This window comes from Pelobates fuscus, chromosome 4 (genome assembly GCF_036172605.1).
Source record: "Pelobates fuscus isolate aPelFus1 chromosome 4, aPelFus1.pri, whole genome shotgun sequence".
In the NCBI taxonomy this organism is placed as follows: Eukaryota; Metazoa; Chordata; class Amphibia; order Anura; family Pelobatidae; genus Pelobates; species Pelobates fuscus.
The window spans coordinates 310946879-310963915 of NC_086320.1; the positions used below are offsets into that span (position 1 = coordinate 310946879).

The window sequence follows — 17037 nt, forward strand, 5'->3', positions numbered from 1 at the left end:
ATCGGAGAGAAGAAGAGAGGAAAGGTGTCAAAATTCCATTAGTTACATAACCTGGGTGCGTACTTTCAACAAATATATACTTTTGTGTAGTGGTTTTGGATTCTGCGAATACTATATAAACATGTAATTCACTCGTTGCAGTATTTGTTTTATAACTTCCAAAATCGAATTTAATCCTAGACATATTGGGCATTTTAACAATCAGAACTAATTATTTAATCTACTTTGAGTTGCACCAAGTTGCACTGTCTTGGTGTTTAGAAATGTTTAAATGTAAAAACTGAGACAAAAAAAAAAGTTTTACTCTTAGTAAATTTTGTGTTACGCATACAAATATGATGTAAAAGAAAAGGTCTGAACTCTACTTTAAAAAAATGCTTTATAAAATGTATGGGTGCGCTTATTAAAAAAGGACATTGTGACATTGTTGTAGAATGATCACATGGCAAAAGTGTAAAAAAAATGCCTTGCTCACAAAACCATCACATCTCAAAATTGCCTGGGCCCTTAAAGAGGTAAATTACAGTTTCATTTAAAATAAATAAAGTATTAGTAAATCCCCTATAATTTGTTAAAACCTCCCCGCCCCTGGCTTCATCCCCTATGTGTTGTGTTAGTAGGTATGATTTTAGGGAGAGTGAACAAGCAACTCTCACTTCCAATATAAGCCACGGATCTACTTTAGAAAAATAAATAAATAAAAGTTATTCATTGTACAATGTCTGATTAAAATGTTTCCTCATCTCCTGTATTTTCGGTCAGCAACGACCCTCCTTTTGCCCTCAGCAAAGATGGCGGCACCCATCTTTCCGCCCTCTGTAAACGACTTGCCCTGACTGCTCGATGGTACGTCCGCTCAGCTCAGCTAGGCTAGTCTAGGTCACGTGATGTAACCATCCTGTCCAATCACAGGTTACGGCGCTAGGCGTTTGAACTGCAGAGTGTAAACGGCTCTGCCCGGGCTGTGTGAGTGTATGGGCTGTCACTTATTGGTCGGGATTGAACCGGACTCTGTGTAAGGTGAGCCAATATGGCGGGCATGTCCAACGGGCAGGGATGGAGATCAGGCAGAGGGAGGCGAGGGGTGTTTGTGTCCCTGGGTGTGAGTGCAGGACGTGGGGCCCAGCTAGACACCAACACTGAGCTCTCTATGCTGCTATCCCCACTCTAGGGGGATGGGGGGGGTCTTATTGTTTTGGATCAAGTTCGTCTGAAATTAGGGTGTTCTGATGGTGCAGGACCAGAACTAAAAATGTTTTATCAGCTTTATGGCTGCAAAATCCGAGAGAGAGTCGTGTGTCTGCTACAGCTGGAGAGACCACTTATTAATCACCATTGTCTCATTATTATTCCCTCAGATTACAGCGTCACTGACTCTTACGTATCTGTATTGCTGCAGCTAAGTACTTTTTGCTGTTTGCACACGCTGGAAAATCACATACCCAATTTGTTATACTTTGGGTTGTCTACTTTTGCAAGTGGTATGCTTTCGTGGGGGTAATTTTCATTCCTGGGCTACTATACGGTCTCAAAGGCATCATAACAAATTTGGCAAATTTCAATGTGTATAATATGAAAAATGTAACGTGTTATATTTGACCTGTAACTTTACAAAACACCATAAAACCTTTAAATGGGGGGTACTGTTGTACTCGTGAGACATCGCTGAATACAAATATGTGTATTTTTTATTGCAGTAAAAGCAAACCGTATTAGGACATTCACAGTTAAAATGCTATGCAGAACTAAAAATTAAACCATTTCTTAACTTTCACATTTTTTTTTTTTAATTCATAATTTGTTTTATATATAAATATGTGATGTGAAATGAAAGCCTGGTTTCTCCTGAACAAAATGATATATATTAAGCGAGGGTGAACTTAATATAAAAATTTTGAATTATGGTTGAGCAGACCGTATAGCTCCAATCTTAGGTTTTGTTTAGGTTTTCTTTTGATCAGAACGTGTACAATTCTTGAGGGGTTAAGTACAGTTTGACACCTAACTGAAATGTGCTGGATATCTGCTACAGGTGAATTAGAAGTTCTCTGAGCTAGGCTGGCAATGCAGGGCTTAGCTCAGGGGATGGAGCATGTTGTTCCAAAGGGAGTTGTGAAAGCTGTGACCGGCTCCCAGCTCACTATGGTAGTTATGATGGAGAGGCTCTTTTTCTGCATTTGTCAAACCTTTTTTGAGTTGTTAAACAAATGGAGCTGTTCCAACATCTAACAGCCTTTCCCCTCTGCTGTGGATCGTGGTTAGTGTGAATGAGAGCATACAGCAGCTAATGTAAAAATTAGTTGCCAGAAAAGTCCAATATTTTGTAAATCTCCATATTAACCTCTGAGATCATAATTGACAGGATTCACAGGCTACCAAAAAGCCAGAAGACTCCTCCGGATTCTTCAAGAGATGTTAGCAAGGATCCACTTTTCCATCATAAAATTAAAATTGTGGAGGCAGGCCGTTCTAAAGGTGAAGTGGCTGACAAGTTTGCTCGTATTCAATTGTTCACTGTCTTTTCATCTTCTACTGTGAGTAAGGAACCCCAGCCCATAACACAGACTTTGAGAACCAATAATATTGTCTACCGCTGGTGTGTTAAAGTGATCTCACACAATGATGCGACCAAGGTGATCTCATCGCTTCAAGAAGGAAATAAATTATTTGAACTATGGAAAATTCAGCTACCTCCCATATCTAAACAAATTAGAGACCATTCCCAGAGACCAAACAAAATATGCAGAGAGTGGGCATTATCCTCCACTTTGCACTCAAAATCTTCTAAGAGCTCAAATTTAACGAACTCTTCAAATAGAGATGCTGTTCAGACATATCTGCCTAACTGAGTTATGCTTGTAAACTTTTAATCGTTTAGTGAATCTTCACTTATATTTTTTTTGGGTTTGCAAATTTGGTATCTGAGGCCTTTCTGTGGCCCCTGTGATGTGGATCGTTTGTGCAAGGTTGCACTCTCTCTGGATTGGGAGAATGCACCCTGGCACAGCTATCTGTGATATTGATTACACGCGGTCAGAAGACTATTGAAATCTTTATCAACCTAATCTATTGTGCACAGTTTGGTGCCGTGGAGTATGATTTAACTCTTTGTGGAATTTTTGAAATGTATATGCTGGCTTGCACCCTAGCACAGCTACCATACAGTTAGGCATTGGTTGGAAGATTGCCAAAACTTTATTAGTTTAACTCTACTATGCACTGTTTGGCGTTGTCGAAAATGATCTAACCTCTTGTAGAACTAAATATACGTGCTAGGATGCACCTTCCCTATATTGGGAATCTGCATCCTGGCGCAGCTATTTATATATAATTAGGTATTGTTTAAAAGTGGTTATAAGACTACCGAACCCTTTGCTATTAGCATAAATCTACTAAGCACCCTTTGACGCTGTGGAAAATGATTTAATCCTTTGTAGAAATAAATGTTTGTGCTAGGCTGTACCTTCCCTGTATTGGGAACCTGCACCCTGGAGCAGATATCTATATTTAATTAGTAAACAATTGAAAATCCCCCGCACTCACGCTTTTGTAGATATCAGTTCGCCGGGTGCCATGACTTGAACTGATTTATTATTGTTTTGATACCCTGAGGAAAGTCCCGAGCGGGGACTGAAACGTTGGTCTCATTTTTAACTCTGTTTAAATAAATTTAGGATTTTTATAAGACCGGTGAGCAGCTATCCTTTACTGAAATATATTTAATTAGGTACTGCTTAAAATTGCTTAGAAGATTTATTTAATTTTTATTTTTGCTTAAAGGGACACTATAGTCACCAGAACAACTACAGCTTAATGTAGTTGTTCTGGTGAGTAGAATCATTTATTTGCAAGCATTTTTATGCAAACACTGCCTTTACAGAAAAAAAGGCAGTGTTTACGTTGCCCCCTAGACACACCTCCAGGTGGCCACTCCTCAGATGGTCACTGGAGGTGCTTCCTGGCTCAGTGCTGCACAGTAGGCAGCACTGCCGTTCAGCGTCTCCACGCTCTGAATGGGGACGCTGAATTTTCCTCATAGAAATGCATTGATTCAATGCATCTCTATGAGGAGGTGCTGAATTTCCAAAACAGCGTTTGGCCCTGCCTTCTTGCCGATTTTATCCAATCCAATGCTTTCCCCATGGGAAAGCATTGGATTGGCCAAACATCAGCAATCTTGATGTCATCAAGGGGGCGGAGCCAGTTTTAACTCCTTTTAAGGGAGAGTGGGGGGGAGGGGGGGGGGAGCAAGCCACCTAAATGGTGGATTTTTCACTATAGGGTCAGGAATACATGTTTGTGTTCCTGACCCTATAGTGTTCCTTTAAATCTATTATGCATCGTTGGCACTATGGGAAATGATTTAACACTGTGTAGAATTAAATATGTGTTACATGTTAGGTTGCACTTTCCTCATATTGGGATTCAGCACTCTGGCGCAGCCATTTATATACAATTATTTACTGTACTGCTCGGTAGACTACTGACCTTTTTCTTTTTATTAGCTTAATTTATTAAGCATTGTTTGTTGATGTGGAAATGATTTAATACTTTATAACAGGAATGCATGTATCCTTTTTTTCCCCTTTAATTTCTCTGTCGTTGCTTCCTTCTATTTATCTTTTAATTCCCCCTATTTATCTTTTAATTCCCCCTAGGGGACAAGGTTTTTCTATTGTTTCCAATTTGTTGGAATTAATGCCTGTAATACAAGGGCTAAATATAATACCCACCAAAGTTACTAGAGTACTGTCGTACATAGTTCATGGTGTGATTAAATTATTGTTTTTTTCCCCCAGATTAGAGGCAGTGCTTTACGACTGGGATTTCATCACCTGGAGGGGAAAAACAGGCAGGCACTCTCCAAAACTTTTCAAGAACCTCCTCCAATTAACCTTTGGCCTTATAAATTGCTTCCTACCCATGACATCCCCAGTTCTTTGCCTGCCTCTGGCAGAGGAGGGTGTCAGGTTTTCTCCCTAGAAGTATGGTGAGAGGGCTTAGGCTCTGGAGGCTCTACTTCTTTTAAATACTTTTTTCAGAGATCAGCCAGGGTTAACAATCCAGACGGCTGTATCTCCCCGGGTTGTATTAGTTCCGTCTAGACTGAGCCAGGTGCCGGGCAGACGATGGTGCGCTTTTGGGCACTGGCTGGGTTGTCCTGGCGGTGGAAGACTCGTACAGGTTATATTTATTTCCACCGTGGAATCGCAAAATGCAGGACATGCGTAGTGTGATTTTAAATTCAGGCGCCAATATCTTTGTTTTTTCTCTCCGGGGTCAAGATATTGGTTTCCAGGACTTAGAGAGGCTGTTTACCCAGCAGCAACTAACTGTTGCCAGGTGCACTCAGAATCTGTTGCAAGTGTGTTCTCACCAACCTCCAACACACTCTGAGGACATTTAAGGTAAGCTTTTTTGCTTTGTCTTAAATTACTCTAGCCTGAATAAGTTAATTATCTATGCTGCAAGGTAGATGACAAATGTTTCTAAGTAGGAGAGTTTTTAACTTCTCTTCACTTAACCCCTTAAGGACCAAACTTCTGGAATAAAGGGAATCATGACATGTCATGTGTCCTTAAGGGGTTAAGGATTATTACTAAAGTCTTAAAACCTATAGTGCTTTGAAGGGGTAAGCACTTAGTAGCTCGGGTCCAAAATCTTCTTCTTTCTCTTTTTAATTCTTGTACAGGGAATGCAAAATTATTAGGCAAATTAGTATTTTGACCACATCATCCTCTTTATGCATGTTGTCTTACTCCAAGCTGTATAGGCTCGAAAGCCTACTACCAATTAAGCATATTAGGTGATGTGCATCTCTGTAATGAGAAGGGGTGTGGTCTAATGACATCAACACCCTATATCAGGTGTGCATAATTATTAGGCAACTTCCTTTCCTTTGGCAAAATGGGTCAAAAGAAGGACTTGACAGGCTCAGAAAAGTCAAAATTAGTGAGATATCTTGCAGAGGGATGCAGCACTCTTAAAATTGCAAAGCTTCTGAAGCGTGATCATCGAACAATCAAGCGTTTCATTCAAAATAGTCAACAGGGTCGCAAGAAGCGTGTGGAGAAACCAAGGCGCAAAATAACTGCCCATGAACTGAGAAGTCAAGCGTGCAGCTGCCAAGATGCCACTTGCCACCAGTTTGGCCATATTTCAGAGCTGCAACATCACTGGAGTGCCCAAAAGCACAAGGTGTGCAATACTCAGAGACATGGCCAAGGTAAGAAAGGCTGAAAGACGACCACCACTGAACAAGACACACAAGCTGAAACGTCAAGACTGGGCCAAGAAATATCTCAAAACTGATTTTTCTAAGGTTTTATGGACTGATGAAATGAGAGTGAGTCTTGATGGGCCAGATGGATGGGCCCGTGGCTGGATTGGTAAAGGGCAGAGAGCTCCAGTCCGACTCAGACGCCAGCAAGGTGGAGGTGGAGTACTGTTTTGGGCTGGTATCATCAAAGATGAGCTTGTGGGGCCTTTTCGGGTTGAGGATGGAGTCAAGCTCAACTCCCAGTCCTACTGCCAGTTTCTGGAAGACACCTTCTTCAAGCAGTGGTACAGGAAGAAGTCTGCATCCTTCAAGAAAAACATGATTTTCATGCAGGACAATGCTCCATCACACGCGTCCAAGTACTCCACAGCGTGGCTGGCAAGAAAGGGTATAAAAGAAGAAAATCTAATGACATGGCCTCCTTGTTCACCTGATCTGAACCCCATTGAGAACCTGTGGTCCATCATCAAATGTGAGATTTACAAGGAGGGAAAACAGTACACCTCTCTGAACAGTGTCTGGGAGGCTGTGGTTGCTGCTGCACGCAATGTTGATGGTGAACAGATCAAAACACTGACAGAATCCATGGATGGCAGGCTTTTGAGTGTCCTTGCAAAGAAAGGTGGCTATATTGGTCACTGATTTGTTTTTATGTTTTTGAATGTCAGAAATGTATATTTGTGAATGTTGAGATGTTGGTTTCACTGGTAAAAATAAATAATTGAAATGGGTATATATTTGTTTTTTGTTAAGTTGCCTAATAATTATGCACAGTAATAGTCACCTGCACACACAGATATCCCCCTAAAATAGCTATAACTAAAAACTACTTCCAAAAATATTCAGCTTTGATATTAATGAGTTTTTTGGGTTCATTGAGAACATGGTTGTTGTTCAATAATAAAATTAATCCTCAAAAATACAACTTGCCTAATAATTCTGCACTCCCTGTATGTCTAATAGTACAATGTCAAAATAAAAGTTGACTGCCTATATTAGAGCTCTACTAAAACCTGGGAAGCCTCTAATTCAATGTTCTAACTTACACCCTTTATCTCTTTTAAACCTTGACTATAAAATTTATGCTAACATTCTGGCAACTTGTTTATTTCCTTTACTTCCAATATTTTATAAACTATCAGATGGGATTTGTAGGGGGGCGTCAAGCTTCAGATGCCACTCGTAAAATCATCAATATGATTTCGGTGGCTGGGAACTCTAGGACTGAATGCCTTCTCATGTCACTTGACGCAGAGAAGGCATTCGATCGTCTTCATTGGGACTTTCTGTTCCAAGTTCTGGAGAAATTGGGTCTGCTATATAGATATATAAAAGCTGTTATGGCTTTATATTTTAACCCTACGGCAGCCGTACTTCTCTCTGGTTCAGTCTCATATTCATTTACAATCAGTAAGGTTACTGGACAGGGCCCTCTGTCTCCCCTGTTGTATATTCTGGCTTTAGAACTTTTGGCAGATAGGATTAGATCAGATATAGCTATTCATGGAATTTCAATGCCTAATCTTGTTTCGAAAAAGTTATTTTTGCAGACGACATTCTCATAGGGTAAAGACCATCTTAAATAAGCGATTATTTCTAATGGGAAGGTCTCCTATCATAAAGTGAACTCGAAAGATGCACATTCAATTCACAGGCAACAGCTCTGGTGGACATACCTGCAGTCAGCATGCCAAATGCACGTTCCCTCAAAACTTGCGACATCTGAGGCATTGTGCTGTGTGATAAAACTGCACATTTTAGAGTGGCCAGCCTAAGGCACACCTGTGCAATTATCATGCTGTCTAATCAGCATCTTGATATGCCACACATGTGAGGTTGATGGATTATCTCGGCAAAGAAGAAGTGCTCACTAACACAGATTTAGACAGATTTGAGAGAAATAGGCCTTTTGTGTACATGGAAAAAGTCTTAGATCTTTGAGTTCAGCTCATAACAAATGGTTGCAAAAACAAAAGTGTTGCGCTTATAATTTTGTTTAGTGTATGATCTTATTGAATCTAATCTTCAGGTCTGCATTCCCTTCTCTTTAGAGGTAGCATTATTAAATAATTATCCAATAACAATTACCTTGCAAACTAAAATATTGATATCCTTCTTCTTCTTTATGACTATTAAGAATTTTATTGCACAAAACTGGAAGAGCATTGAAGTTCCTTTAATACAAGGCTTATTAAAAATGCTTTATAATAGATGTCAAATGGAATATATGGCATATTCGGCTACGAATATGTTGTCCAAGTTCTGGAAAATCTGGGGTTCTATATTAGAGGAAAGGGTAAGAGAAGAGGATTGCTGGCTGAGAATAAATTAAAAATAAACTTGGATAATGACAGAGGCAGGTATTAACAGTAACATTTGGGCATTTGGAAGTAAGATGGATTTGGCTTGTAATGTAACATAATCAGTTAAATCAGAAAGACCCAGGTCTTGATATCTAATTTTAATGTTTAATCTTGATCTCTTAATTTTTTAATCTTGATCTTAATTGAAATATGCATAAATTGATTTATCTTATTTATTATTTTTATTGTACATATTTTATTTTTTCCCTCTGGTATTTTCCTGTATTATTTTGATGTATTGTAATATACTCTAAGAAAATATTTGAAAGAGAAGGCAATCTCACAAAAGGGCACAGCGGGTGTGAACCTTATTATTATTTTCTTTTTGTCCGTCATCAGAATCTGCTTCGCCTGTCACAAAATAATTTTAAATGAGAAAGATTTGGGTCCTTTCTAAGAGTCCGGTAAATTGACAGGGCTATTTACTAATGTCTCAATTTTCACAAATTAAATCTTAATGGAAAACTGAGGCAAAAATAGTTGTAATGGGAATATGGTCTCTCTCTACTATAGTCACAACATGGCTATTTCTATATCCGGTTTGCCATTTGGATTTATTAGCAAAACATCAGTTTTGTGAATTACAGTGAGTGTCTCGCTATCCCATAGTTTGTCTTTGATATAGCGTGTTTGCGGAGAGTGTGCCATGTGTTTGCGGACTGTGTGCATGCGAGTGCGCTGTTTGCTGACTGACACGGTTTGCTGACAGTGTGCCGTGTGTTCTGGCTGTATGGAGCTTGTGTGTAATTTAATAGGGTTGGTGTGAAAAATCATTTCACATTTTCATTTGTCTCATTTGAGACAAAAATCATTTGTCTCATTTGTCTCATATAGACATCATTTGTCTATATATTACATGGGGCAGTAAAGCAATACCTGTTCATGTACTGGTATTTCGATAGAGCATTTTTTGTTGTAGCTGGTTCACTCTTAGCATTCAGTGAGTTACGGTACACTCTGATTTATTAGACCGCGCTGGACTGTTTATGTACACTTCACACCCCCAGCCCTGCATTCATTATATTCTACACATAAGCTGAAACTTACTGTAATTATAGTACAGGCTGCGTTGTTATTCTTCCCTAAATTTCTAGTTAAAATATATGGGTTGGCGTTGTATTCCAGTGCGTCTTCTATTCTGAAAAAATTGCCATATTACAAATTTAGAATATTATTTGGTTACTTTTTTAAAATGTAAAAATAGTACTTTTAGTTGTCACTGCAAAGCTTCTCTTCTAATGCAACCACTGGGAATGGACCGCAAAGAAAAACACTCCACCTCCCTGACACAAAATGACTAACACTTCTGACAATTCCTAGTATGCTGTTGCAGGATGCTTGGGGAATTCATAATATATTTAGTCTAAAGCTAAGGAAGTCAGAAACAATAAAATGCTATATATTTGCAAAACATTTGGCTAGCACTGTGTATTGATACATTTGTAATAGACAATAGAAAAGTTAAAGGGACACTATAGTCACCCACTATACACTATAGTCACTCACTTCAGCTCAATGAAGTGGTCTGGGTGCCAGGTCCCCCCAGGTTTTAACCCTTCAGATGTAAACATAGCAGTTTCAGAGAAACTGCTATGTTTACATTGCAGGCCCAATCCAACCTCTAGTGGCTGTCTTCCTGACAGCCGCTTGAGGCGCTTCTGTGACGCTGGATGCAAAATTTGCATCCAGCGTGCAGAACGTCCATAGGAAAGCATTGAGAAATGCTTTCTTATGGACTGTTTGCATGCGCGCGCCGCGCATTCCGCTCCAGTCGGAGCAGGGGAGGAGGTCACCAGTGCCGAGAGAGCCAGGCGGTAGGGGGGGGGTTCCTAAGGATGCTATAGTGTCAGGAAAACAAGTTTAGTGGTCCTTTAATCATAAAGAAGTTAGGGGACCAATATTTTATCAACTTCACTGTGATGAATTGGCTGTAGATATCAACTATGCAGCCACATTTAGAACAAGCTGCTGCTTTCAGTTCAGTGAGCGTTCTATAGCAAAATCCACAGGGCTAGTGCAAATTTTGTGTTTTGAATGCCATTTTTGTTGTTTTCATCACCTAGTAGTCATCTCGCATCAAAATACTTGCTGAATCGTTTGTCATTTTTGCTGGGGTGAATTCTATTTAATAAAGACAGTCTGTCTAAATATATTTTATTCCAAATTTACTACTTTAAATTATTTTTAATAAATTGCTAATTCTCTTTTTTTGTTTGTTTTGTAGTTAATAGTCTAATCTGTTACAGCACTCAGTCGATATACCTGTTAAAGATGGCCAAAGTAAGGTGTTTAAAAAAGACCTTTCAGGAAAGCCTGGAGGACATAAAGGAGCGTATGAAGGAGAAAAGAGTGAAAAGGCTGGCAAAGGTGGTTACGGTCAAGGCCTATTCTGCAAAAGCCACGAAGATCAGTAAGAGATTTCACACCTGAATTCATCCATTGTTTTTTGTTTTTTTTTAAAGTCTATTTTTATTTATGTATTTTTTTTTTCCTTCGAATTTACTATAGACAACAGCTCTGTGTCCGTGAAAAGTGTTCAAGAGAACAACAAAGCGCTTGCTTTGGCCCTGGAAGAAGAGAAGGTCACATCAAGGCAAGCTCAAGATCTTATCTTACATTTAAAAAGAGAACACCAGAGTTTGATGTTTGAAATTTTCATGTTACGAAGGAAGCTCAGCTTGCACAATGGAAGGGAGTCTACAAACGTAAGTGCTTATATTATTTTGTTTGATCAAAGGAACACATAATGGATTAACTGATATTGTGAGTTAATAATCCATAAATATTATTTTGTCTAGTAGGTGGGCTGGGGTTTGCTATATGTCTCTGTATTGCATGATATATTGTGGTCCATTTAAGATTTGATATTTATATGAGCCGCAGATAGTGTGAAAGATGGACTTTTAAGTTAAAGGGAGATACTAAGTGGGAACGGTAAGCAGCTAGTGATTTAACAGCTTCTGAAAGTACCATGGAGTATGGTGAAGCTCAAATACCCCCTGATTTACCATGAATGAGATCATCCCTATCAACTGTAAGCTATCAGAAGTTAATTTCACATTTAAACCAAAATAGTCACATTTGAAAAACTCTCCACATTTTTTGTGCATTTTAATGAGTATATAACCCAGTGGTTCCCAAACTTTTTAGGTTCAAGGCGCCCTTAATATTTCAATATTTTTCCAAGGCGCCCTAAGTCTAAACAAATTTCTAGGTTGTATATATGTATAGCGCTGCGGCATAAACTTTAAGAACAGTTGGACAACTTACCTGGTGTCTGCCAGGATAGGGTCTGTAGTATGGGATAAGGACAGTGGTGTGTGTGTGTGTGAGGGGGGTACAGTGTGTGTGTGTACAGGCTTGCATTGTGTTTGTGAAGGGTGTAGTGTGTGTGAGAGATGGGTGCAGTGTGGGGGTGGGAGGGCAGGTTAATAAATTCATATTTTTTTTTATTATCCATATACCACTCCCCCCTCCCTTCTTACCATTACCTGGGAGGGGGAGCAGTACTAAACCTTGATGGTCCATGTGGTGAGAGTGAACTCTAGCAGGCCGGTGAGAGATATCTCTGATCTCCAGTCCTGCAGAGCCGGCAGGGGAGAGTGAGGCACGGAAATATTTGGCGGCACCCCTGTGTGCCAGGGCGCTGTGGCACACAGTTTAGGAACTGTTGGTATAACCCATAATTTAAATTCCACTGTTCATTCTAGACAATTCAGTTTAATAGGGAATAGGCAAATTAAAGAAAAGTTTGAACTGTGAATTGACTTCTGAGAACTGGCAGACCATAACATGTGTGTAAATTACATATTTTTATATAGACTTTTATAGACATACCCTTCTTGTTTGTATAGTTACGGCTAAGAATTATGTAGACTTCAAGGCAAAAAGTATGAACCATCTCTTCTGTTTCATGGCTCTTGCAATTTCTCCCACACCAGTGACAAGTTTATAAAATCAGTTATTCACGCTTCAAATGGAAATATTGGCAAAAGAAAGGCTGGTGTGACTGCTTTAAGCATGGGCCCATCTTAAGATTCTACATTTCAACAAACTATGTATAAAGAGAGCATTTTGTTTCTATGTTATCCTGGGCACCTGGTGTTTAAGTAATAAGATCCATGAACTAAACAGGATAAGGCAGGTAAGGAGTACAGAGGGGAGGATAATCCCTGTACTTTCCATGCCACCGGACCACCAGGGAATGCCATATCCCCCCTTCCTGACCAGGTAACAAGCAGGTAGGGGGGACTAAAAAATAATAATAATAATTAAATATTTAAAAATAAAATTAAATTAAAAAATGCCCCCTCCCCCCTACAGAAACACACACTGCATTATATACACAAACACACTGTACATAATGCAGTGTGTGTTTTTGTGTAGTGTCTGTATAGTGAATGCAGTGTTTGTATAGTGTGTTTAAATAATGCAGTGTTTGTGTAGTGAATGCAGTGTTTATATAATGCACACTACACACACACACACTGCAAAAAATTATGTCAAAATCAATGTGAATTTCTTTTTGGGAGAAGATTGTCCTTTTCCGAGATAACATCATTTATTTTATGTAACAGAAACCTATAGGTTGTACAAAATAGTATTTTTGTTTGTTTTTGTTTACTCCGCTAGCTCTATATTGAATGGCAATACATGTTAAGATTAAACACGTTGATAGCACATAAGTCGACTACAGCAAACTGACCAAGTTTTAATTCCATTTGTGCTAAGGTTATAAATGGAGATTTATTTTTTCGGCTGAAATCTCACATTAAGGAGGTCAATGGGAAATCGGTTATCTCACTTCACTCTGTAACAGAACTATAAAGTGGTTGGATGTCTAGTTGTGAGCTATAATTCAAGTTGTTAAATTTGACTAATTGGCAAATAAGACATTGAAAGATATTTTAACTTTCAAGATCAACCAGTGCAGAAAATTTATTCTAAGGTGGTGGCTTTGAAAGCAATTAACTTTTGTTTCAGTCCAATTATGGGTAATTATTCAGCATATAGTACTAAGTAAAATTATACTTAAAGGGACTCTCACACAGATTTATGTTTCTTCACCCCAGTAAGCACTGTTGCAGCTTTTACTAAAAGAAGCATGACTTCCACTGCACTTCCTCATGGTAACAATTTATCTGTCCCATGTTGCTTTGTGCGCGTTTGGGAGATGTACACAAGTTCTGTTACAGAATCTGTTTTGTATTGTATTGTGAGATGTTTCCATTGTCTCAACAGTAATGTGAAAGTAGGCATTTTCTTTTTATGATTACAAACAGTCATGCGTTAGGAATTTATTTATATATATATATATATATATATATATATATATTATGTGTGTGTATATAATAGTTTTTTTTTTACTCCCCTTCTATCCCAGCCTCAACTGACGGAGATCAGCAGTAATGATGATCTCAGCCAATCTAATGCTTACTTATCAGGAAGCTTTGTGAGGTTAGTGTGCATGTGCGTCAGATCGCTGAGCTGCACTACTCTGCATCTCCTCACAGAGATGGGGATCATTCCGCTTCTTTGTGCAGAGCGTAGAGACACTGAACAACGTTCCTGTAATCTTTTGCAGGCTCCCAAACAGGAAGTCCCTTTAGTGCCTGTCAGACTGTGTTAGACAGCATTGCAAACACTTGCCGTTCTCAAAAAAGGTATTGCTGAACCTGCAGGGATAATCTCTTTTCCCCAGAGACACTGCATTAGGCTGTAGTGGTTCTAGTGCCTAGGGTGTTCTATAAAAGGGATACTATAAGTACCCGAACAATGTTAGCTTAATAAAGCAGTTTGGGTGTACAGATCATGCCCCTGCTCAATTTTCTTCTATTTAGGAGTTAAATAGCTTTGTTTATGCAACCCTAGTCACACAACCCCAGCATGTGACCTACACATTTCCTGTAAGGAGGGATCTAATGTTTAAACTTCCTCTATTGCACTGTCTGTTGAATTTCGAATTGCTCATCTCCTACGCCAAGAACCTGTATGATCCTCGTGTGTAATTAAAGGGCAATTAACTAAAGTAAGTAAGAACTGAAACCATGTTTTATTTAATGCTGCTGTCAGTCACAGCCAGTGAATGTGTGTCTAGGTATACATATACAAAAAACAAAAGTGATTTACTCCTAAATAACAGGATTAAGAAGTGAAACTGCAGGAGCATGATCTTTACACCAAAACTGCCTCATTAAGATAAAGTTGTTTTGGTGCCAGTATTGTAAGCCTTCTGGGAGTAACTTAAATTTTTTTAAAGGTCTTATACTAATGGTTAAAATGAAAAGTCGTTTGCTACTAGCTAGAGCTTAAAGGACCACTATAGTGCCCGCCGGGCTCTGGACAGAGTAAAGGGTTAAAACTTACCTTTATTCCAGCACCGGGCGGATCCTCTCCGCCTCCGATCCTCACTTTCGGCTGAATGCGCATGCGCGGCAAGAGCTGCACACGCATTCAGACGGTCTCATAAGAAAAGCATTCTCAATGCTTTCCTATGGACGCTTGCGTGCTCTCACTGTGATTTTCACAGTGAGAATCACGCAAGCGCCTCTAGCGGCTGTCAGTGAGACAGCCACTAGAGGATTTGTAGGCTGGATTAACCCTATTATAAACATGGTTTCTCTGAAACTATGTTTATAAAAAAAAGGGGGGGGGGGTTAATCCTAGAGGGACCTGGCACCCAGACTACTTCATTAAGCTGAAGTGGTCTGGGTGCCTAGAGTGGTCCTTTAAAAGTTACTTGCCACTGTAAGCCATAGCATACTTACCAGGAGTTTATACTAGCCATGGCTACACTTTCACTTGCTAAAGACCAGTGGTAAGTGGAGATTTTGAGCCCTGTCCTATACAATATTAAATTACCAAATTTCACAATATTCATCGGTTTTAAGGAGTAACCTTTTATCATTTTCTGTATTCTAGGATAAACTGTCATCTTTGAAAGACATAATTGCCAAAGTCACTTCCAATTTATTGGAGACCGCAAAACTCCTGGGACCAGCTCAAGTTCTATGCACTAGTAATGTAAGTATGTCTCAAGTTTTTCTATGGCCTCGTCAGTGAGGAGTGACTGGCACTCCTCTGGGTGCAGTGAGAGAGAGGATCCACATTGGGATTGCACCTTAATTTTGGGGAGACACTAGGATGTTGCAAACAAACCAAAACAGATTGCAAGATAAATGGACAACTGGATGGCTTTGTTATGGTTCTTACACAACCATGCCCACTTTTATTTATATAGAACAACCAGAAATATTTGGGATACGGCTGAGAAATAAGATTAGACGAGAAATAGCGCTCTAGAGTGCCTTCCCTGGTAGTAGTGGGGGGCTATTATCTTCCTCCACGTTTATTTATATTTGTGTTAAGGGCTCATGATAGTACAGAAGATACAAACACTGATAAGTGTAGGATGGTATTAAAAGAGCAAGTCGGTTGTGGTGTGCCGGAACCGACGATGAGGTAGGCCTGTAAATAAAGAGGGCCCACCAAGAAGAAATGTAAAGAGAAAAGGAGTTAATAATGAGGAGTGGGTGGGAGGGTGATGCAGCGCTGACCTCGAACGATATGGAGCCAGGTAAGGGGTGTCCCTTAAGTAGGGAAGAGGTGTGTCATACGCCCCTCCCACAATTACAGGCCAAAAGGCCTTAATACTTGTGTTAAGGGCTCATGATAGTACAGAAGATACAAACACTGATAAGTGTAGGATGGTATTAAAAGAGCAAGTCGGTTGTGGTGTGCCGGAACCGACGATGAGGTAGGCCTGTAAATAAAGAGGGCAAAAGTAGAAAATCAAATTTATTACATACCAGCAATATACATACTTTAACCAGACATGTCTTGAAAGGCATTTCTTACTTCTTGTACCGGGTTAGGTATGTATCTAGAGTAAGCCGATGATTTCCAGCGCCCTAGTGACTTGATAACATGAACTGGAATGTTTGCACTGGATGCTGTGGAGGCCGCTCCTATGCGGAAGGAGTGGCCCGAATAGTTAGCTGATTTGAGGCCCAGCTGTGCAAGTAAAGACCTGACGTGTGTCATAAAGGTGGTGGTAGTGAGTACCGAACCTTGTAGACTGAAAGTGGTTCAGATGGTGGTTCGTTGTTATGCTGGGTATATGAGTCCAGTAGTTTGACGGGGCTCCACCTGTTGTGAGTAGGATAGTACTTAACCTCTACTGAAAGTTCATGTTGACTGGTTTTGGAGTGAGGCAGAGTCAAGATATAATAGTCCATGTGTTTTGTTAAGTGTGAATGAAGTAGGATGTGAGTGGACTGTGTTGTGCTGATGGCGGTAAATTCTCTTGGTCTCAAGAAACCATAAACAAGGCTACGTATATGGTGGTTTTAACGATGAGGTTTGTGTTGTTGGCAAAGGGTTTAAATCTAGTGA

General features: G+C 39.6%; 1 protein-coding gene across 1 annotated transcript in view; it reads left to right on the forward strand.

The window, feature by feature from the left end:
• The first annotated feature begins 2197 nt into the window (after positions 1-2197).
• The window catches only part of SGO1 (shugoshin 1), a 29244-nt gene continuing 14404 nt past the window's right edge, over positions 2198-17037 (forward strand). The window contains exons 1-4 of the mRNA XM_063452298.1: positions 2198-2257; positions 10890-11053; positions 11152-11348; positions 15565-15666. Coding sequence (XP_063308368.1) covers positions 2208-2257; positions 10890-11053; positions 11152-11348; positions 15565-15666 — 513 coding nt within the window. The 5' untranslated portion in view covers positions 2198-2207. The remainder of the gene's footprint in view (positions 2258-10889; positions 11054-11151; positions 11349-15564; positions 15667-17037) is intronic.